The 23235-nt window shown below is 39.2% G+C and overlaps 1 protein-coding gene across 2 annotated transcripts in view; it reads right to left on the reverse strand.

The window, feature by feature from the left end:
* The window catches only part of lrp5 (low density lipoprotein receptor-related protein 5), a 54635-nt gene that overhangs the window by 25943 nt on the left and 5457 nt on the right, over nt 1-23235 (reverse strand). For both annotated transcript variants that reach the window (XM_079603532.1, XM_079603531.1), the window contains exons 2-8: nt 20046-20246; nt 18492-18711; nt 12458-12655; nt 9100-9296; nt 7176-7307; nt 4583-4979; nt 4324-4495 (exon numbers count right to left, since the gene is read on the reverse strand). In XM_079603532.1, the coding sequence (XP_079459658.1) occupies nt 4324-4495; nt 4583-4979; nt 7176-7307; nt 9100-9296; nt 12458-12655; nt 18492-18711; nt 20046-20246 (1517 nt within the window). The remainder of the gene's footprint in view (nt 1-4323; nt 4496-4582; nt 4980-7175; nt 7308-9099; nt 9297-12457; nt 12656-18491; nt 18712-20045; nt 20247-23235) is intronic.

Raw genomic sequence — 23235 nt, forward strand, 5'->3', positions numbered from 1 at the left:
GTCAAGTGTTTAAAATGTATTCTGTTGTGTTTTTTTGTAATATATATATATAAATTTTTTGTATTCTCACCATTATTTCAGAAAAAGGAAGAACACGGGAAGAAAAATAAAAAAGAATGACATGAGGGTCAATTATGACAGAATACACATTTTTGGGCGAATTATCCCTATAAGGCCAATTATGGCAGCCATATATGACAGAAAAACATAACACTATTTTAACAGAAACATTACTCTGTCAAACCTAAAAATCATGTCTCAAAAACAGGTTGAAGAAACTGCTACATCGTCCTTTCACAAACATGAAAAATGAACAATGGAAATGTCCCTAGCCCCAAATGCAATTCAACTTTTCAAGGAGGAAGGTAAAAAAAAAAAAAAGACATGGCCTTTTCAGACATGGCCTATCACCAGCCGTATTAAGGGGGGGGACGGGGGGCAAGAAGGCAAGAGGGAGGGAGGAGGACCCGAAAGCCTCCATTCCTCTATTTATAACCATTCAGGCAGTGAACAGCCACATTCCAAATGCCAGAAGGCACTTTTCAAAACTCCTCATTTAAAACTTAATGTTGTTTTCAGCTCCTAAAAAAGAACCGCCCTCCCTCATACCCACCATCAACCAAAAGGAACCAAGCGGGTAAGAAAAAAAAAGAAAAGGCAAACAGTAACATGTAAATGTGACTCTGTTCGGAGGCAGTCCAGAATCGGCCCTTTCAAAACAAAAAGGGCAGCTGAAATGAGGTAAGCGAGCATCAGTATGCAAAAAAGATAATCTTTAATGAGAAATTACTGATGGTCGGGCTGTCCTGCAACTCCGGCGATTAGCACTTCAAGGGCTTTTCTTCCTTTCAGAGGGTAAGTGGGCCAGCTAAAGAATGGCCTCCGCCTCCATTAAGGTGAATCTGAAGAACCCTTGTGAGAAAAGAGAACAGAACACACTTGTCAGCTGCTTGGAGCCTGGGGAATGTGGTGCAGCCACCCAAAAAGTGCATCTGGTGCAGGGGTGGGGTGGCGTGCGTGGATTGAGGAGGACCTCCGCGAGGTTTCGCCTCTATTCTGTGCGGCTTTTGTACTGGAGTACGCGGGGGGTCAGTTCTGAACACATGACCACAGGGCTTCCCTCCTCAGCCAGGCAGGAGAAAGAGTGTGTCCCGAATCTCCCTTCAAAACACTTTCAAAAGGAACATAAAAATCACTAATGACGAGAGGACTCTTTAATATCTCAATTGTTTCTCCTACACATTAATGACATTAAATTCTGCTTAAACAGATTTTTCTCCTCAGAAAACAACCCTGTCCCCTCTAGAGTATCAACAGAACAGTGTCTCAAACTGTGCTCAGACCTGCCAAGATATTGAAGTCTGCAAACAAAAGTCAGAAATATCAGTATGACCTCAAACATTTCTCATCAAATTCATCTAGATGAAATTAACTGAGAAAACCTTTGCAAAGAAAAACTGTGCCTTAAATGATAAATAACCGAGCAATTAAAGAGCAACAAATGAGCAATAATAATGCTCCACTGGGGTGACGATCCCAATAGGAAAGAACAATCACAAATGAGATTTATTTAATGTCTCAACTCTTTCTCAGAGCAATGAGAAGGAATCTCAACAATGTCTCATGCAGAACTCAGATCTGCCAAGATAACTGCTGAATTCTGTACTTAATTATCTGAGCAATTGTCTCATTTGTTTAAAAAAAATATTTTTGTATTTATCTTAAGGAGTAACATTTAAGACAAAGTTGAAACATTTAAGGTAAAGATTAATAAAAGAGTAACGTGAGCAATAACTCAACCGTTTTTGTCATTTACAGCAATGAGATTAGATTGAGACATTTGCTTGCGCCTCAAAGAAGAAAGGCCACAGTAATCTTACAAGTCTCCTCCAGAGTTTCAGAGAAGATCTCAACAATGTCTCACACTGCAATCAGATCTACCAAGAAACCTGCATTTATTTAAGTAAAAAAATATCTTATTTGTGTTTTATTCTTATTTCTCCCAAGAAAGTAAGGAAGAAACATATGAGACAAGATTGTAACTTCAATGAAATATAACTCAACTCTTGATGTATAAAATGGCAACCTCTGAGCAACACGATGAAACTGTCAGTCAAGTATACAAACTTCAGCTAAAACAGCGTGTTTTTTAAAAATTAGATAAATTTTTGCCTTTGAGATGGGAGAGTGTAAAAGTCTGACATGGAAGTGAATTGGGAGAGAGAGAGGGGGGCGGGATCAGGAAAGGACCAAGACTCAAGCCCGGGTCGCCCGAAGCGCAACCGTGCTATATGTCGGAGCGCTGCCTACGAGGCTATCGGCTCAGACAAAAAAATAAACCACTGGATAAGGGGAAAAATATATATATTTTATAGGAAACACAGCTTTAAAGAGTACCAGTGCTCAGTAGTCCTTCATTGCGATGATTTGGAGAGAATTATTCTAGAAGGTGTTGCAAGTGGACTTCAATGAGCATCTGGCCTTTTACCGAACTCGATTTGTCAGCAGGAGTGCCCTAATCCTCAACTCATTCAGCTTGGCTTTAACACAGGAAAACACCACCTAGCTCCTCCCTTAGACGGCCACAGAAAACACCTCCGCATCTCAAAGAGAGAGTAAAGCAGAGTGCACGCAAACAGGGACTCGCGCAGTGTCGTGGTGATTTTTAGGCCGCCCTTGCCCTGCTGTTCACCCTTGGCCCGCCTGTCCTACTGCCCCTTCTCTTAAAACGCCACAGCAGGAAACCTGGCAGACTGGAAAAAGTCCTGGGTTACGAACAGGTTAGTTGTGATGGCATTTTGCTAGCTGTGTGTCACCAAAACATCCAAAGCAGGCTGCTCGCTGGGAGTTCAGTCAGTGTATCAATAAATAATACCTACCCTTTAAAGGCACAGTTTGAGTGCTCTTACACAAACTTGCCACACACCTAGGTTAACAGGTTTATGGGCTTACATAACATGTAATTGACTGTATTGTTATATAGACAAATTCCAGATTGATCTATAATGCACTCCATTTGTTAAAATGTGTTAATGTGAGTTAATACATTAGGCATCATCAACTAACAAACAACTATTTTATTAATCTAGGTTAATATTAACTTCACATACAAACACATTTTTCAAATTGTAAAATATAACATTAGATATATTGTAAATATTATGAATAAAATATATATTAGGAAAAAATATAAATTAACAGTAATTATTTATAAATTAACACTAAATAAATGCTGTAAAATTGTTAATTGTAAGTTTATGATACCTAATGCATTAACTATTGTTAATAAATTTAATATTAATGGAATTCATAAGAGAATATTAGTCCAAGTATAGAAATATATTGAGAGGCATGTTTGGAAAGATCGTTGAGAGTCAGCGTGAGAAAAGCAAAAGAGCGCGAGAAAATAAGAGGGGGAAGTTTCCTTTGCTTCTTTTGTGTTTACAAGACAGGCTTTCAGGCATATTGACGGCATGAAAAAAAATCTGTATTATGACACCCAGGGACCTGTGCCTACAGGTAGCTGACTAATTGCACAATGCCAAAACCATGAAAACGCCCAAACCAAGAAGCCTGTGCCACAAAAGAACAGACACTGAGGAAACAAAAACAGACAGAGAAAAATTATGACAGAATAAATCAAGATGTTTGGACTGAGGCCTGAGTTAGAATGCTAAAACAGAAAAAAAAATCCATCTAAATATGAAACCTTACACAGGAAATCCTTTCAAATATACACAATGGTTGGGTTTTCGTACAAAAACAAAAGTTCGGGAACTGACCGGATGTCTGGTGTCCCTCTTTTTTAAGATATTACAAAACTAGTCTGAGATTCCAAAACCACTTCACATTGAAACAGCTTAATAAACTGACAGTGTCAATGGAGAATGTGCACTTAATGCACTCTCAAGTCTCAAGACTCTCTCTTTAGATTATTCCTGCAATTTCACTTACTGCAGGATAGGGGTGGAATTCAAATGGTAGTTTCAAATAAACAACTGTATGTTTTCGAGAAAGAGCCTTCGACAAGGCCATTACGATGATCACTTCAAGGAAGTACTTGAAGGACTAGCTGCTCACTTTCGACAAGGTATTTACCCTTGGATTCTCTGCCAGTTCTCAGGTCCCCTCTCATTACTCCACATATTCAGACTATTCAATCAGCACTAAAGCAAGAGTCTCAATTCACCTTGTTGAGCATGGAACTACTCATTGCTACTCGTATATTATTTTAGTAAAGAGAAATCTATTGAGTAACCCACGCAACAATGTGACACCACAGCACAGCAATTCTCCTTTAAAGTAAAACTTTAGCTGACTTACCTCAATTTTGTCTGTTTTGGCGTCGCCCCAGTAAAGCTTTCCTGCAACATAGTCTACGGCCAAACCATTGGGCCAACCAAGAGAGGTGTTTAGCAGCACGACCCGGTCAGTGCCATCCAGGTTTGCTCGTTCGATCTTGGCCATCTCCCCCCAGTCAGTCCAATACATGTATCTGTACAACAGAATCAATAGGTATTTCAAAGGGAATCTCCTTAGAAATCTCAGAAATTACCTTAAATTAAGTGCATAACATTAGTACCCATTTATTGGATCCAACACGATGGCTCGTGGCTCGTCCAGGTTCTCAGATATGAGGATGCGTCGAGAAGTGCCATTGAGTCTGGTCACTTCAATGCGATCGGTGCCAGTGTCCGTCCAGTAGAGGTTGCGTGCCACCCAATCCACCGCAATTCCATCTGGATGATTAATCTCGTTGGTGACTAGAGTCTGGGCGTCGCTTCCATCAATTCGGGCGCGGCGAATGGCCCTAACCTCATCGTCCGTCCAGTAGACATATCCTTCAACCGGGTCATAGTCAATGGCGATTGCGTGCCGGATGTCGCTGACTTGTAAGACTATGTCCGTGAAGTCAGGTAAGTCCAGGGATATCCGCCGAAGGTCCGTACGGCGAGCCAGAAGCAGCACCTGTTCTGCCCCTGGGAATAAGATAGAGATTTGCTCATACGGTTGAGCATGAGAACAATGAAGACTTCTGTTCTTTTGTCCATCCTGCAACAAATTCAAGTACCAGAGATGCTGTGGCCTTTGACCTACACTGTCTACATTAATTAGGATGACAGGATCTAGTAAAACCATGCAAAAGGGTCTACAAAGATGTATATTAAGACTACTACCATGCCTAGGGCATGAATTCAACTCGTCAAAGAAAACTAAGGCTGACAATAGCAATTAGTAGCATGAATTGCAGAGTTTTCCCTGCAGACGTTGCACTGCGAGATCGCATTGCTCCATAGCAAAAAACGCATGCCAGGTTTAAATACCAATAGTAGAATCTGTCTAGACCCAATCTGTGGAAGCAATTAGGTCCAACCTTGTCCTTATTTAATCTCTCTTTGTAACCGAGTATGCTTCAGTACCCACAACACCAGCTGCGGTCCACGGCACCCAATAAGTAGTGACATCCATCAGCGCTGACACCAATAAGAAGAGGGAAAAACAGCTCCTCTAGGGTTTCTTGTGCTTTTTTTGCTGCTTTTGGTTTTAATTTGTCCTTCGTTCTGCCTTGCATGTTATCAAAGTGAGTGGACGTCTGACAAAACCAAAACAAATGCCTTCAATTTAGCCAACCAAGCTAAACAAGTACAAGGTGTGGAAGTTTGCTCATGCTAATCCTTTGTCCTACTGGACCCGCTTGTGCCCTTGCCACTAATCAAGGTCCAGTACAATGGGGTATTGTTTGAGTTCTGATTAGTTGTCTAACTTTTCAGGAGGGTTGCTTAATCCTGAGGTCAGTGGGAATACGTTTCATTTGGCCAGACAACCTCCCCTGTCCTCCACTAACGCAATTCTGGACAGCTACATGTTTCACTTGCACCACTGGAATGAGGACTTAAAGAATACATCTTATTGTTTCCTGGCCTGGGAATACACTACCTCAAATTTGAAGGAGTTATAAATTCAAGTAGAAAGGCAGAGCAACTTGGGAAGGGGCGAATGTATCTTTTTTTTCCTAATAAAAGAGCAGTCTGTTGTTAACAGGCTGGGTGCACAGATACAATGGATGAGTCTGTTCTGTAGAGGCTGGGAAAAAAAACCCTTAAGCAAGCCAGGGGTGACGCCTGATTTTAGAGTAGCCCTTAATGCTTAATGTACATCCTCATCAAGAACAAAATAACAATTTCATTCATTTTAATTAGTCAAATGCATTTTACTTTTGTGAAAAAGTTATTTTTGGGCAACTTGATCTTTCTGCTATTGACAGTTTACTTTGTTATAATGACTAAATTTCACTAATGAAATAAGATTTTTTTTTCATTAAAAGTTAGTTAAGTTTAAAATAACAAATTTAAACGGATAAATCCCATGATTTTATCCATTTCAATGATTTTTACAGACCAGGAAAATGTCATTTTGAAATTCCCTTTACTTCCAAGCACCCCATGATGACTTAATCAACAATTAACAGGGTGTTTCAAAAAGATCTCACCATCTTACAAACAACTGAGGCTAGAGGCTGTTGATGCGCTGGGAGAGGGATCTAGTGGTGGCCATTGAAACTCTATGCCCCGCCTTTTCAAGTGGTGAGAGTTTCATTCATGGGTGGTTCGTGGTTGCAGAGATGTAGCGATTTCAAATCGGGTCCATCTTTTTGAAACGCGCTGTACAATGAGCAAAGGGGCACTGTGTGGAGACGTGGGAACATACAAACCCCTGAGTAATTCAAACTAACCTTGGTCTAACCTGGTCACCCCCTTATGGTTAACTTGACACAGGACCACCAAAGCCCAAAAATTGGTTTACTAGCTCTTACTCTAGGCTAAAAATCTTATGAGAATGAGAAAACGGAGGGAAACTGTTCAGATGTTATGGAACAAGGTTATGATTCATGATTGCTTAATCAGAGGAGAGTGATTTTGAATGATGAACTCAAAGGGGCCGCCATCTGTCAAACATTAGTCTCTGTCATAGTTTTCTGCGCGGGACGGCATGCAAATGTTTTATAGATGCAAAGTATGCCAATCCTCATACCAAAACCAGCCCATGAAAGGCCACAGTTCATAAAAATCTAATTTTACGCTCGAGAGCAGGGACATCATAATAAAATTATAAATACAACAACCCTTCCATTCTCCTAAAAGACCTATATCTATCTATCTATCTATTTTTTTTACCTGGTCGACAAGTCTTTCCATCCTCTTGGAGTTTAACTCCTGTTGGACAAGCACAGCTGTAGAAGGGCGGCACGGGAGAGAGGAGACACAGGTGGGAACAGCCTCCGTTTCTTTCACTGCATGGAGTTTGAACTGTGGAGCAAAGGCAGGGAAAGAGGAAAGCTATAAAACTGTTGTTTATTAGACATTACTGCAAAGAGCAATGACCTCTAGGTTAAAAAATGACCAGAAAACAGAGCGATCCAAAGAATGTGTGAATGTTTCACCACATTCTCACCAATATTTGAGAAAGTTCATCAGATAGGGCGATTAATGTTTTAGAGCAGCGAATTATGTTGTAAATACAGGTCTGGTATTTAAATAACCATGGTTGAACAGATTAACCCTGCTCAAAGGTTGCTCAGGAGACTTGTTGGTGTTCGTAGTAATGTTTTGCTTAATTTATACATCAACTGGTTATCACAGCAAATCTGAAGAATATCAGAAGCAGATGATTTAAGGAACAGTCTAAGTTTAATTACATTTATGTCTAGGAGAAACCATTCAGATAATAAAGAGATCAAATTTGTGATTTTCCTTTCCTACAGTAGGACTTGTTTGAAAAGTGATGTTATTTTTGGGGAACTCTAGAGATTTTCCTCATATGATGGAGTATTTGGTATCAAACGGCCATGAACTTCCTTTTCACCTGTGATTCGAAAAAGCAGCATTGCTCAGTTCCTAAACAAAACTGCAACCCTTGAACAATAGCAGGTGGCAGCAAAAACATTTTATTTCCTGTAACAGGTTTTCCCATTTCCACCAGGTCACGCTCCGCTCGCCATAGCCTCTCAGAAAATGCATCTACTCCCATCAGGAAAGCACATGCGGCCCTGACCCAACACTTGTTATCCCCCCTCTTCTCAGTGCTGCTTGCAGATGTGGTGTCTACGCAGCACATTGACTGATGACCGGTCCACAGTTCAGGGACATGTGAGGAAATTCACAAAATATTGATACTGGCACACTTTTAAGGACAAAGAATAACGATTGACTTTTATTTGCATTACTAAAGACACAGTTGCATAATAAATAAATAATAATAAAAAAATATAAAATATATATATATATATATATATATATATATATATATATATTCACACACACAGTCATAATTAGTGCAGTCAAATTGATTAATCACGATTAAATCGCATCTGACATAAAAGTTTGTTTTTACATAATGTGTGTGTGTGTATATATATATAATTAAATTAATATATACTGTATGCATGTATGTCTGTGTATATACTTTATATATCAATCTTCACTGGTCTAGATCTTCATTCTTTATTTGCATGATGGTTGCCTTGCCTATATCCTTTCTTTATTATCTTACCTCCAACACAACAAACATTTTAGTTGGGCTTTTTGCAGGCTGTTAAATGTTTCGGAGCAATCCACACCCACATCCTCACACACAGACTAAGGTGGGGGTGGGATCGTGCTGGGACTGTTCCCTGTCTCCACTGAGGAGCTGTGTTTATTTGTTCAGAGTGGAATGCAGGACACTTGAAAAATTTCAGTCCCTGAGAACTATTCTACCCAGATTGCCTCATGGGCCAAAAGGCTGAAACTTTTACAAAGAGACTGTACAGTAAGTGTTGAAAGAAGGACAAAAAAAATGAAACATGGAATGTGAAGGATCTCTTGAGGGAAACTGACCTGAGCGCAACACTGAACATTTCTGTTCCTTCGCAATCATGATTTGTTAAAATTTGTTGTGCATTAGAGCTTCAAAACAGTCTGAATCTCAGGGCCAGCACATAACTCATGAGCCCTGGGATAAAAATTAGTATTTTCTTCTGGTTTGACAAAAAAAGAAAGAAAAAAACCCCCAGACTATCTATCAACAACTGTTGTGAGTTTTTGTGATGTGTAGACTTACTGTTGGGCTGCCGCTCTTGGCCCAGCACCTGGATGTCCATCGGTGAGTAAATGCCATTAAGAATTTCTCTCCGTTTCTCTCCGGTGTGTTTGTTGCAAGCGTGGATGGATCGGGTCTGCCAGTCGGTCCAGTAGAGCGTCTCGTCATAAAGAGTAAGGGCGAATGGGTGAGTGAGAGAACCCTCCACAACGGCCTCTCTGTAAGCGTCAACAGATAAATGTAAATAGACAGCCCGCTCGAATGGCCAACATATGTTGCATTTTGGACGTTTAAAGCTATTAAAGTACAATAGACATTTTTGAAAATGTCAAATGGTGTTTTGAACACCATTCAAAAGTTTGGGTCTCTTCTTTTTTTTTTTTAAGAAAGTACTTTTATTCAGCAAGGATGCATTAAATTGATCACAAGTGAGAGAAAACATTAATACATAACATCTTAAAATGTTAAAATAGATAAGTTATTTTATAAAAATATTTTTACAATATTACTGTTTTACTGTATTTGTGATCAAATAAATGCTGCCTTGGTGACCATAAGAGACTTTTAAAAACTTTTTTTGATAAAATAAAAAAATATTATAATATGAAAATTCCATTGTTTTGGACCCCATTGCCTTTGACGGTATAAACAAAAACATTTATAACATCTTCAGTTCCACAGAAGACAAAGTCATACAAGTTTCAAACAACATGAGGTTTTCAATAAATGATGACTCTGTTTGTGTGTGTGTGTGTGTGTGTGTGTGTGTGTGTGTGTGTGTGTGTGTGTGTGTGTGTGTGTGTGTGTGTGTGTGTGTGTGTGTGTGTGTGTGTGTGTGTGTGTGTGTGTGTGTGTCCATGTAAACTGCAACACTTCCAGGTTGTGTTCATGTGTTCAGAACCATGCTGGTCAACCAAGATTCACCAGTTATACCAGCACTAATGTGTACAAACTAGCCTGGACCAGCTTGTGTGTCATGCTCTAAGCTGGTCTTTTCAGCAGGGAACACGCATTCCAAGCCAGCATGCTTTATGAATCCAGTCGGAATTCTTTATATGGGAAATAATTCCAGTAAATGTAAGTTAGGGACTCTGGTTGTCCTACATGTCTCAATTTTAAAGACATAAGAGGCCTACAGGTATTACCCTTTCCAAAAAGGCATATAGAACCTGAATTTAAGACCACAACAAGAAGCCAACAACATCAACCGAGGACTGAAGTCTTTTTTAGACCCTTCAGGAAATCTGGAGCTCATGCGAAACCGAACCCCCTCCCACCTCCCTTTGGGGGGCCCATAGGACTTCTTTTCCAAGAGGAGGGGGGGAATTAAACAAATCAGGCTGTCATCGACCTGTAAGACCACATCTGTTTCGGTCGTTAGTAGGGAGTCATCCCCGTGCTCGAACTGTACAGCTGCCCTTATTAAGTGAAGTTCCCTTCAGAGTTCATCTGAGCGCCGCTTGTCGCGTTTGTCCAGCCGAACGATGGCCTTCTGAACCACCCGAAATAAATAAACGGGTGCGGATCAAAGCAACAAGTGTTCAGAACCATAATGCTGCCATTCCAACAAATGCCGTTCATCAATCATCAAGCTGTAGTGGGTCGAGAGTGGATACATTTTCCTGGTTAGGTCGGGGGAGTCAGTGTGCGTGAGCGTGCATGGAAGAGTTAGACTTGACATGTTGTTCACCCTCCCGATTTTAATAGCGTGTGACGAACAGCAGAATGAGGGGAGGGCTGGTGGTGGTGTGGGGGTCAGTGTTCTCAAAACGTAATTACAACCAGATTTTTCACAGCTTTTGACGCACTCTTGGTAGTAACGGGAACGTTTGAAGCAAGCAATCTGTAACACCTACTAAACGAAGGTGTTCGAAGGGCTTTTTATTTTAAAAACAAACAAGGGTAAACGTTTAAAGAGAAATGTTGACCATTTTAAATTAAGATGTGACAGTGAGCAGAATCCCTACAAAGTGTCTGTTCTCCAGCCAATTCAGTGTGAGGATTGTGTGTCATTGAGAAACCGGAATAAAGAGCGCACCACTGATCCACAGCTGTAAGACGAAAATACCTTTTAAAGCATTACACTAGATGCTCTCCGGTGTTTTCCAGGTTACACAACAAATCATCCATCTCTGTTACACAACTCTGATGTGGGCAAAGTATAACCAAGCAGAGTAAATTATTACTTGAAAGTAAACATGACAGAGTAGGGATAGAAAAAAGCATGCAATTTACAGAAAAAAAAATCCATCTACCGGTACATAAATTATGGAATACGATTTAAAAAGAATGAAGGAACCAATTAGCAATATAATAATTGAAAAATAATTTAAATCAAACAATCTTTTTAAACTGACAACTCTATGACTGGGAATGGCATTTCAAAATGAACTTATTTATTGAAATTATAAAATAATAATAAAAAAATATACATTTTCTAATTGATTTGTCTTTTTTGGCATATAAGGAATTCACTTAAATGAGGGAGCCAGCTATTAATTTAATAATTCAAGATTGATAAATTGATAAATGTAAGACTGGGTATGGCATTAAAAAAAATTATGAATCAATTATTAAATGAATTAAAATTGAATAAAAATTACATTTTATAATCAACATTGAAAATTAAACCACTAAATTGATTTGTCTTTTATATTAATAGAAGCACCACTTAATGCAAACTAGGAAAGCCACTTCATTTATTCATAAACAAATAAAAAAATATATATATAAATATTATTGGAATACCAGGAATGCCACCTAAAGTTTATTAATGTCTTTTAAAAAAACTTTATATTATTCAATTAAAATGATTAGGTTATTTTTATTCAATAATTAGGTTATTAATGAAAGATGGAAGACCATAAAAAAAAAAAAATGAAGGAATCAATTGTCATATAGAGGACTAAATTCACATACATCTCTATAATACTCTGGTCTCCAGATATAGGTCAGCTTCCTCTTTCAATGACGTCTGCTGAACTACAGGCCTAGTCAGACCATATGACTCTGGCAGATCGACTAGCAATGCAAATCTCAACATAGCAGAGGGTCCGACATACCTTTCTTTATTGAAGTTGCTACAAAATCCTACATACACAAAAGGAAATGTAACCCTTTGGCTTTGGGGCCCAAATCATACCCATAATGCCAAGCAGGATCGGGTTACAGTGGTATATGGCACGGAGGTCATCTCAAGTTAAGAGTGGGCGGAAGTGGTGGTGGTGGTGGGGTGGGGGGTCCCGAGCAGGGCCTACAAACAGGGAGTGTTTGGATTGGGCCACAGACGCCATACCATTCAGCTTCAAACCGGATGGTAAAGGGAAAGAAATACAAGGAGATGAATTGAGAATAAGAGAGAAAGAATAAGGGAACTGACCGAGCCGTTCCGTCCAAGTTGGCCTTGTGGATGAAGCTGAGCTTGGCGTCTGCCCAGTAGAGCTTCTGCTCCTCGAGGTCGATGGTCAGTCCGTTGGGCCAATAGATTTGGTTGTGTACAATGATTTGTCGATTGGTGCCATCCATTCCCGCCCTCTCTATTCTCGGCTCCTCCCCCCAGTCGGTCCAATACATGTACCTGAGAAGAAAAGAGGTCAGTCAGCTGGATTCCATTATCCGAGAGAAAACAAAGTCAAAATTAGTCAACCAGTCACTCAGAAAACCCACCGACTAGACGATGAAAATATGTAGTTTGCACATCCCTATTTGCAAGGAGTATAACATGCAATCAGAACAAACACACGCAAGTATGGTGGGACATTGAGTTTGCAACGGTTTACATATTGACTGGAAGCTGCTCAAGGTTAGGCAACATGGATTTGGAGTTAGACTAAACAAACGTTTCAAGAGCAGGCTGTTTTCAAAGCAAATCATATCAGCGTTATATTTGCCAGAGCCTGTCTCGCTTGAAACACTTCATATGAGGGAAACACAACACAGCAACCAAACCTAAGCACATGCTCAACAACTCTAATCTTCTTTGCTGGCAGAAAGCCTTTTTATGTCTTCAGGAAATACTAGCAGTCAATTCAAATGTGCATGGAAAACAAAAAAGATCGTAAACTAGCTATACTAACCTGTCAAATATAACATTTATACCAAAAAAGGGAAGCTCGGTTTGCACATGCTGCTCCTCACGTGAAATATTACAATACGAATATTTCTTATTTTGATTCATAATTATTTAGTAATAATATTCATTTAGACATATTGATAAATAAATCGCAACATTTTCAGCCAAATTGTACAGCCCTACAAAGAAGTACAGCAATTTTTTTGCAAATCAAAATCATCCACACACACACACACACAAAAAAAAAAAATCACGCAATCCAAAAGTATACCCTATTAGCCTATTTGTGAGGGAACAGGGAATCTGAAAAGTTATATTACAGTTGTGTGGCTAAACTACATCCATAATATGTCAAAATGTAATGTAAGTTTTCTAATCAACACAAAAAAAGCCAATGGGGAGAAAAGAGAATGAAGACAAGGGGGAATGATTAAAAAAAGACAACTGACAAGAAGAAAAAAAATGCATAAAAGGGAAGCATTCGAACAGAGAAGCCGTGATTACTTGTAGCGTACAAGCTACGACAGCGAGCGTGTCGCCAACGGAAACACTTATCAAGCCTCATGCCAGCAGGGAGACCAAGCGTGAAAACTCAACCACCCCTTCCTCCCCTGAGATGCATCCTATTAGCCTGCCTGTGGCTCCAACGGTTGTGCTGTATTTTTCTCAATTAGGAACTTTAGCATTACACCACAGCCGAAATCTGACGGCTGACAGAACAAAGAGGCGGTTGAACAATGGTTTTGCAGAAGGCAGTAACAAGGACAATAACTCTTCGAATGTCAATCTGTAGTGAGGTTTATAACTGGGACTTTGCCTTCAAATTTAGCAACTTATTAGCTAGGGATGAGTCACTCACAATGGTAGGCTAATTGACTAGCCATCTAAGAAACCTCTGAGAAATTAAATGTATGGCCTTCAAACACCATTGCTACAGCTATCAAATAAGAGAAATCATGTGGTCTGATTCAGCTGCGAAACGTGGTCGCATTTACTGTTGCTTAACAAATTTGTGCTTTCAAATTCCAGTCATTTCGATAGGAATCCATGTTATCTGGAATTCAAAAGATTTCCCCACGTGGACCTTGCCAAGGTTACCAACAGAAAGTTTGAAAGTAACTTTCAATCCGTGGTTCATACATCGCTACACTAACAATAGACAGGGCTCCAGACTGCGACCAAATGGTCGCATTTTGCGACCAAAATTTGAGTGTGTGCGACTGAATTTTACATCCAGTCGCACACAGGCCAATGAGTGCGAGAAGAATAGGGAATGGCCACTGTAAGTGGCTAATGTGTGGAGGGGGAGGGTCCTAGAGATAATCGAGCGCGCGTTTAAACGTCTGTGGGAAGGAGACGGAGACAAATATCACAACCTGCTATGTGCGTCTGAGCAACGAGCAAGCGAACTATTGACTCGTTCTGCGGCTAGTGTGCCAGTTAAATTCACCTGCTGGCTTCCCAAATAATACATTACAACAGAGAACAAAACGATTACTCTTTGTAAACACGGTTCAATGCAAGTGCCAAATGCTCAAACACGACCTGTCATTTACGCCGTCATTACCCGGGAGTTGATAGCGCACGAGCGCAGACGAGACCTGACCTGCAGACGTTACCATCGATGTTTAAACTAAACTCATCATTTATGTTTTGCCAATGTAAACATTCAAGAGGAAGACGCGAAAGAGAACTCTCGTCTAGATTTGTGCGCGCGTGAGTGTGTGCGTGCACGCGCGTGTCTGTGTGTGTATGCGTATAGGCTACTCATGTCAGACAGCGCGCAAATATTGAGTTATCTTTCAAGTTTTGCACTTGAATGGACAAATTCATACAAAAAGTATGTCAACATGTCCGTCTTGATGAGTATCCTATAGTTATGCCTTAAGTGAACATTTATCACTGTATCGGGTAGGCCTACAGAATCAGCTCTGAATTGAATAGCTTTTGTAACTTTAATAAGGATTAATCTTTAATTTATAAAGTCAAATATTCAATGTTATTTTACATTTGATTATTTTATTCAATTTCTGTACCTGAAAACTAATGTTAGACCTACCTGAAAAGCATAGTTTATTTTATTAGTAGGCTATCTTTGCTCTATTGCATTTATTTGTGCTTTTGCTAGTGGTTAGATTATTTGTTCTTATTTTCTTTAATATTTTTTTACAGTAGTCTTTTTTTCCCCTGAACACAGCACATACCGAATCATACCGAAACCGTGAACCTAAAACCGTGATACAAACTGAACCGTGTCCGTGAGCTATTTGAAACGTTGCAGCCCTACAGTGTCACAGTCGGATGATGATTCAGAGTGAGAGGTTTTAGTGGCGAAAAAGGCCGAACCCACCATCTTCTGGAAGACTGGCTGCGAGAATTCAGCTGGTTGAGGTAGTAGTGCTGTAAGAAGACAAATTCCATGAACTGTGAATGTTGTAGTCGCTACCCCATAACTGCGGGGAACACGAAGTTTGCCGACAGTGCAGGCACTTCACAGTTTAAACGCAATACGCTAGTTAAACACAATCTTAGCCTCAAGCACAGAGTAGGCGGTGACATGTTAATAAATCAACTGCCGGTTGCTTTTAGAAGACAAGAGGATGTAACGTTAAATCAGAGTGCAAAGCCATTGTAATTTCTGCATCTATTATCTAAATATTTATTAGTAATACACTGGAAATTAGTAGAAATGTGAATATTTGGTTAGTATGTTGATTTACGATGTGTGCTCCTAAATTTTCTGGTTGTGCCCCTAAAATTTTCAGTTGGGGGCCACTGTGCTCCTAGTGAAAAAAGTTAGTCTGGAGCCCTGATAGACTACCTTTTTTGCTGTGATTTCGCTAACATGGCCGCAAGTCTGGCAGAGGTTAGTGTAACACTTATAGGAATATGTTACTATGTGACTGACTATGTATATATTTTATGTTACTATGGTTATCAGCACTTTTTTTTAAACCTACAGTTTTAGACCTGCTTAAAACCAGATAAGAACTCCTCTGAAAGCTAATTCGCTAATGTGTTTAGCTACCAAAAGAAGTGCATTACTCAAATGTCCATTTAACATATTTGACCATATTTATAACCACATTTCTAGAGATTTTACTCTGCAGAAGAAAGGTAAAGTACCATAACAATGCTGAGTCTCTTTGTGCGGTTGCTACCAAAACCAGATATCACATTAAAGAAACAGTCTCTGACAAACAACCAGCGTCTGTATCTCTGGAGTGCGTGGGAACGAGTTTGTTGTGATTTTGTCTGTGTTATAAACCTGACGCTTGGCCACGCAACAGAGAACATCGACTGGAGCCACCCAATGAACAATGGCTCCAAATGTTAAATATCAGGTAGGCCTACCTCATCGCTATATAACTCCAAATAAAACACTTCTGTCAGATATTTGGATGTGCCATGTCTGTCTGGCAATAAAAACTGTATTTTTTTGGTCATACTTTAAAATTCAAGAAGAGTCAGCAAACTTAGCATGGCAATAAATAAAAAAACACCCATTCTTTTCATCTGATGGCAATTCATCTTTTCACTCCTCCCAAGCCTCTTTTGGAGAATGTGAAAACAATGAACGTGTCTTGAGAACAGACAAACATAATTCAGGGGCCCCTGCATGCGGTTGCTCTCACTCTGAGGGGGTTGTGAAAAGCAGAGCCCCCTTTCAGTGATCTGAAGCAGGGCCCCGACAGAGGTCTTGGATCTCCACGGTAAATCTCAACTCAAAGCTCTCGGGCGGTGACAATAAGAAAATAAAAGTGCACGAAGCTTATATTAAATATATCTGCTCAAAAATGTTAACAGACGTTAACTTTTTGGATTGCAAAATAACAGGATCTTTGCGCTGGAGAACGGATCTCTCACTCTGAAAATTTCTTTCAAATGCAATGAACTTTACAAAACAGGCAACTAATGTTTTGATAAAAAGTAAGCGGTATGGAGGTGTTTCTTTAGGCTACAGGCCAGGAACAGTGTCTGGCTCCATTTTTAATGTCTTCATCATACACCGTACAAAGTGAAATGCATTCTGGGAAAAATGTCCTAGCTCTTGGGTGTCATAAATACACAATGAGCTAAAAGCTTTGGGCTAGCAACTAGATGGATGATAAAATTGTGAAAAGCACAGTTCAGCAGCAGTGCATTTAGCTTTTTTAACCTAGACTCGAGCTGTCACGATTAAAATGACCTTGATATTTAATCGGCAGAAAACAGCCCAGAGTCTATGTCTGTCTCTGTGTGTCTGTCTCTCTCTCTCTCTGTCTGCTCTCTCTCTCTCTCTGTCTCTCTTATACAAGTATATATATATATATTATATTTATATATATTTAAAATAAAATGATGTTACATACATACATAAATGCAGGTAAACAACTTGACAGAAATATAAAAAGCCCAAAAGTAATTCATATTAGGGTCATTAATATAAAATCACTATTCACGATTTTACTTTTTTATGTTGGTTTTAATATTTTCCAGTTGACTGAGCAGTACTGTACAGCCAAATTAATTTCCCTATTTTGAAATAAACAGTGTTTTGTTTTTTTTCACAGTAGGTGTATTAACAGTAGTATTCAAGTAAGAAATTAAACTAATGTAAAAATCAAACACAACAGACTTTACTGTATAAATGATATATACACTGATTCTTAATAAAGCTACTGATGTTATGCAGTGAAGAGCAGTAAGTGATTTTCTCTTTGTCTTTTGTTGTTTGATTAACATTAATAACAAACGGCAGTAGGTTTATAAGGCTGCTGTCACTTTACGACCTCTGCGTTAACATGTGATGTGAATGTACGTTGTGTTGTTTTAGTCCCCCACCCAAAAAAAAAATCCTCAAAAAAAGTACATTTGCTGATATTCTTAAAACTTTTACAATCCTCCAACTATAAGACATGGCACAGACTGTGACTCACATTACCGCACATGTCTCAAGCCAAGTACGTGCGTACATGCTAAGCCAGGGCTTAAGTAATGTAAGTGAGAGCGATCTCTCAGAACTCAAGTTCCATGTTGCATATAAACAAACCAACTCGCCAGCTAAGTCAGAGTAGACACACAAGTGGAATCTACTTCGGGGTGAACAAACGGCACCAGAAGAGTGAAGGTTTGTCATGCAGGATCTACACGCCACACAACAACAGGAAACAGCCTGAACGCTACGTTGCATCCCAATCTCCCTTTAGGGGAGAAGTTGTAATGGCCTATAAATAAACTAGGGCATATATTAATGAATGCTGGGGGGTCAAGGGTGGAAGGACGCATGCGAAGACCACCCACTGAATGGAGAATGAGGACGAGAAAAAGAGGAAATGAGACCAGAGAGGAAGGAACTCACCTATGAGCAGGGTTTAGCGCTATTGCCCTGGGCTGGTCAAGATCTTGCCAGAAGAGCACCTTACGAGAGGTGCCGTCCAAGTTGGCTACTTCGATGCGGTTCGTCTCAGAGTCGGTCCAGTAGAGTTTGCGTCCGAGCCAGTCGCAGGCTAAGCCATCGGGAGAATCCAGACCTGATACCACCACCGTCTGCCCTTTGCCCAGTGTTGCCTCCTTTATAGCTGAAAAACAAGGCGTCCATTCAGTTCCATAACAGTATTATCAGTTTAAGCATTCCTCAAATGTTTTATTCTGCCTCTAGATAATGGTCCAACATTTTTGCTGTGCAGAGTTGCAGCCAGCAAAAATGTATTCATATTCAAATAATGTCCTAATTGACTGAGAAATGATGCCAAACAGCATTGATTCTCGGTTGTTCTCAAAACTAATCACATGCATTTTTGAATATGTGGAACCATGAAAGATTATATTGCAGTTATTGGCCAATTTTTTTAATTTAAATTATTGTAAAATTGTATTTATTAGTAACTGCTTTTCACATTACTTTTGTCATCATCTACTGCTAACCTAGAGCACTAGATTATGGCAAATATTTAACTCCAAAACAGTCCTATTTCTTAAAAAGAGAGCTTTTCTACAACAAGCTCCCACCACTTTTATAACAATGACATTTCAATATTATTAGACATCCATTACCATTTGTAAGTTTGGGGTAGGATAAAAAAAAAAAGGAATTAATACTTGTATTCAGCAAGGATGCACTAAATGAATCACAAGAGACAATAAAGACTTTTTTTAAGTTATTTAAAAAAAAATCAATTTAAAATAAAAGCTGTTCTTTTGAAATTTCTATTTTTCAAAGAACCCTAAAAAAATGTGTCATGCTTTCCACAAAAATATTAAGCAGGAAAAATGTATTATAATAAGAGCACCAAAAATCAGCATATTAGATTTTTTGATTTCTGAAGGATCATGTGACACCGAAGACTGGAGTAATGATGCTGAAAATTCCACTTTGCATCGCGTTATATTTCAACATATTAAAATAGAAAACCTATTTCACAATATTACTGCTTTTACTGCATTTTTAAACACATAAATGCAGCCTTCGTGAGCCAAAGAGTAAAATGCTTGTGCATTAAAACTTTTACTGACCTTAAACTTTTGAACAGTAGTCTATGTTGTGATGTCTATATTCACTTAAGCATCACAACATTGCTTTATTACCTTTTGATTATTTAATGCATTTTATTTTTTAATATCCATTTCTATTTATCAGCTTATCGGTATCATCCAGAATGTTAGTATCAGTGCATAACTAGTAGTATGGAAAACAGCATTGTGTTCAAAGAAATAAAAACCCATGGCTGAGTATATTTTAAAAAATAGCAATATCTACATTGCCATCTACAGTAATTAAAAAAATGCAAAAAATAAATTATTTTATTACAGACAGGAGATAAAGTTGACAAACGTTTCGTCTCTTTGCCTTCGTCAGTGTGAGTGAGTTGATTGGCATCTACAGTAATTCCAAATGAAAAAACACTGATCTTACAGATAGTAGTGAGGTTGTAGTGGGTCTGTTTGATGGCCTCCTCACTGACATCCGTCCAGAATATCAGACCCTCAGAGAAAAGAAAGTCCACTGCGGCCGCATCCTCAAGTTCACTGACGACCACAGCGGACTCCGACCGGCCCCCATCCGCGTCCACCAGACGAACATCCCGCCGGTTGGCGAAGAGCAGCAAAGGAGAACCTGGTGGCGAAAGTTCAGATGTGACCAAAGGCAAGGTTTCATTTAATTAAATCATTAAAAAATATTGGAACAAGACAATAACATTTTCGTTACAAATTATGACTCTGCATTTTTGCTACCAAGGAATCTGCCTTTTCAAAAAACGTGCTTGTAATCCACTCTGTCTGTCTGCAGCAATCCAGGCTCCCGGTCTCTAAATAATCAGTGTTTTTCATAAACTCATCGAGCTAAATGAGAGGCACATGTGACGCTCTCTAGGGAAAGGATATCAGAGGAAACAACGGAAATGTCTGCCCTTCATTTTGGCACCCAGATATCTCCACGGGACTGCCAGTTGGCACCTCGCACCCGTCCGCATGTGCCAGCAAGTGCCACTCACGTCGCAGTCAATAACTTCTAGGGGGTGGGGGGGGAGGACATATGATGTCATTAGTTGCAGACACAATGGCTATGGCGAGTGTGCTGAGGGTTGGGACGTCCTGCTGTGGTTTACCAGCATGCCGCTTTACTAAGAACCATGTCACCATCGGCAAGCAACTGCGGGTTTCTGATGTTCGTGGTAATGCTATTAATAATAACACTTCAAACTCCTCAAGGATTAATATTAACCCTATAAACTTGCCAACTTTATCATATTTGATACGCAAATTTCGAAGGCTTCCAAGTTAGCAACATGAAAAACCTGTTGTAAATAATCTATTACATGCCTTCTGTCATCTGATTGATAGTTTATACTTTTTTAGCAAGTAAAAAAGGCCTTTTAGTATAATTGTCTTTTTGTAACGTAAATGTAAGAATAACTTTTATATTGTCAGTAATATTTCAAGGTGAACGAACACTGACTGGAATGAAGCCACTTAGGTTTAGTTGATTATCCATACATTATTTTTAGAAATATCATGTTAAACTGAGTATCAAACATGATACATCAGACTTTTGAGTAACCTTTTGTACAGCTCTCATCTATGTATTGCATTATATCCTTTGCCCTTTGTTCAATAAACAGTTCCATTAAAAATAATAATACAAATATACACGCACACTTTTTATGCAGGTTTTTTCCTCACCCAGGTAAAAACTAAGTCTGATCGCTTAGGCTAATAGCCTCTCCTCAACAAATTGAATGATTTCAGATAGCTATATCACTCAAGTCTGTAGCAAAACTTTGCAGGATGAGTTACACGCCAAAGTTTAATTCCTGTGATTAGAGGTTTGTTTAGATGCCAATCTAAAGTACGAGCAAAAGTAATAGCAATTTGTTACTTCAAGATTTCAATGGTCCTTCAAGTGGCATTTTCCATCACGTGATGCTATCCGCTAAGAAAGCAGTCATCCGAGACTAAACAGCGCACGATGTGTGATTTGGTGCTATCTAAAAGCAAACACCGCAGCAATTTTGGGCTTGAGGGTTATTTTTTCACTAGTCAGCAGGGATAACGTAACAAGGTCTTTTAAGTTATAGGCAACTATAAATAAGCCATTAATATGATTTACTAAAAAGTGTGTAAAACATTGATGAGCATAAAAGGAAGATAATTTAAGCCACATAATTGCAACATAACTCCTTAAGATAATACTACTTAAAAAAAAAAAAAAAAAGTTAAAAAGTTAGTAATTTGCCATATACAGCACTCTAGGAAGCCAGATTTGATCAATCCTTCTCTCTAATCTGGGCTATATAAAACTATTCAAGACAAATTTACTGTAAACATAAAATGATCCAAAACAACAGCTTTAAGCTGATCTTTCCGTACAGTTTTTCACAAACTTGTGTGGCCGGCATTGACCACAGGAAGTGTCTTGCAATTATTTGGCAAGTGTAAACGCAACTTTAGCATGATTTACAGTTGTATACACTTCATACAAACACAGCACTTCGTCTACTAAACAGTGACAGAGGCGTGAAGTACACATGCTGTAAGCAACAACAGACCCCAGACATCAAACAAAAACCCCTGTCCTCACTTCGCCTGGCCCACAGATTGCTCCTTCAGTCATTTGGTCCACTTCTTCAACTCCTTTCTTCCAGCTTTCCAACTACATCAAAGTCAGAGACCAACCAACCAACTCGAATCACTCTGAAAAGGAGATGCAGGTCTATTCTTTCTTCTTATCAGTTAGTTTCTTTAACCATTTACATATTACACAGTTTGGTGTCAGGCTGGGCGATATGGACAAAAAGCTCATCATGATAAAAATGTTCATATCAGTTGATTTTCTTTAGAAGGCAGGACTTATTCCTCCATATTTCGCATTGCACTTACATTACTCATTTAATGTCTATATTAATAATTTAATAAAATTAGGTATGAATATCCCACAGTTCGGCCACAATCTCGTTGTTTCAGCTAGTGTTACTATAGTAAATCATGGTAAAAGTTGGCGACTTGTCGATTTAAAAGGCATCTATCGGTTTTTTGGCTCAATGTTTCCCCTGTTTTCCGTGTCAGTATTGTTCAGAAAGTCAGCGCCATTTCATCTGGCTTTAAAGTGGTTAAAATTACAAGACATTTGTGGTTTGTATGGGAGAACTTTGCTGCACCGAACTCGAATGCTTCTCACAGGATCTCACAGCGCTGTTAACTGGTCGTGTGATTGAGATGGTCAGCGAGTAAATGCATTCGCTCTTGGCTCACGCTGTGGTGTGTTTTGAGCCAAGCTGATAAATGTTCCATGTGGCGCGTGGTTCAAACGAGCAGCTCTGTTTCGTTCTGCTTTTGGCATTTAATGTTGATCATATGCAACAGAAATGGCAGCGCATGTGGGTTATTATCACCAGTGCAACGGTCTGCAACAAGCATGCACAGCATTATCTGCATAGTGCATAAACATTATATTGAGCTTTTGTCATTCATTTGAGAACATAGGACAAGATGGTATAAATTCCCATTTTGAAGGCTCACCGCAGTAGTTGGAAATAAAGTTGCCACCACCAGCAGATGTTATGGGCCACCAACAGAGGAAATAGGACCCATTTTCAGTTGTGTTA

The sequence above is a fragment of the Phoxinus phoxinus genome (genome assembly GCF_949152265.1).
Source record: "Phoxinus phoxinus genome assembly, chromosome: 25".
Lineage (NCBI taxonomy): Eukaryota > Metazoa > Chordata > Actinopteri > Cypriniformes > Leuciscidae > Phoxinus > Phoxinus phoxinus.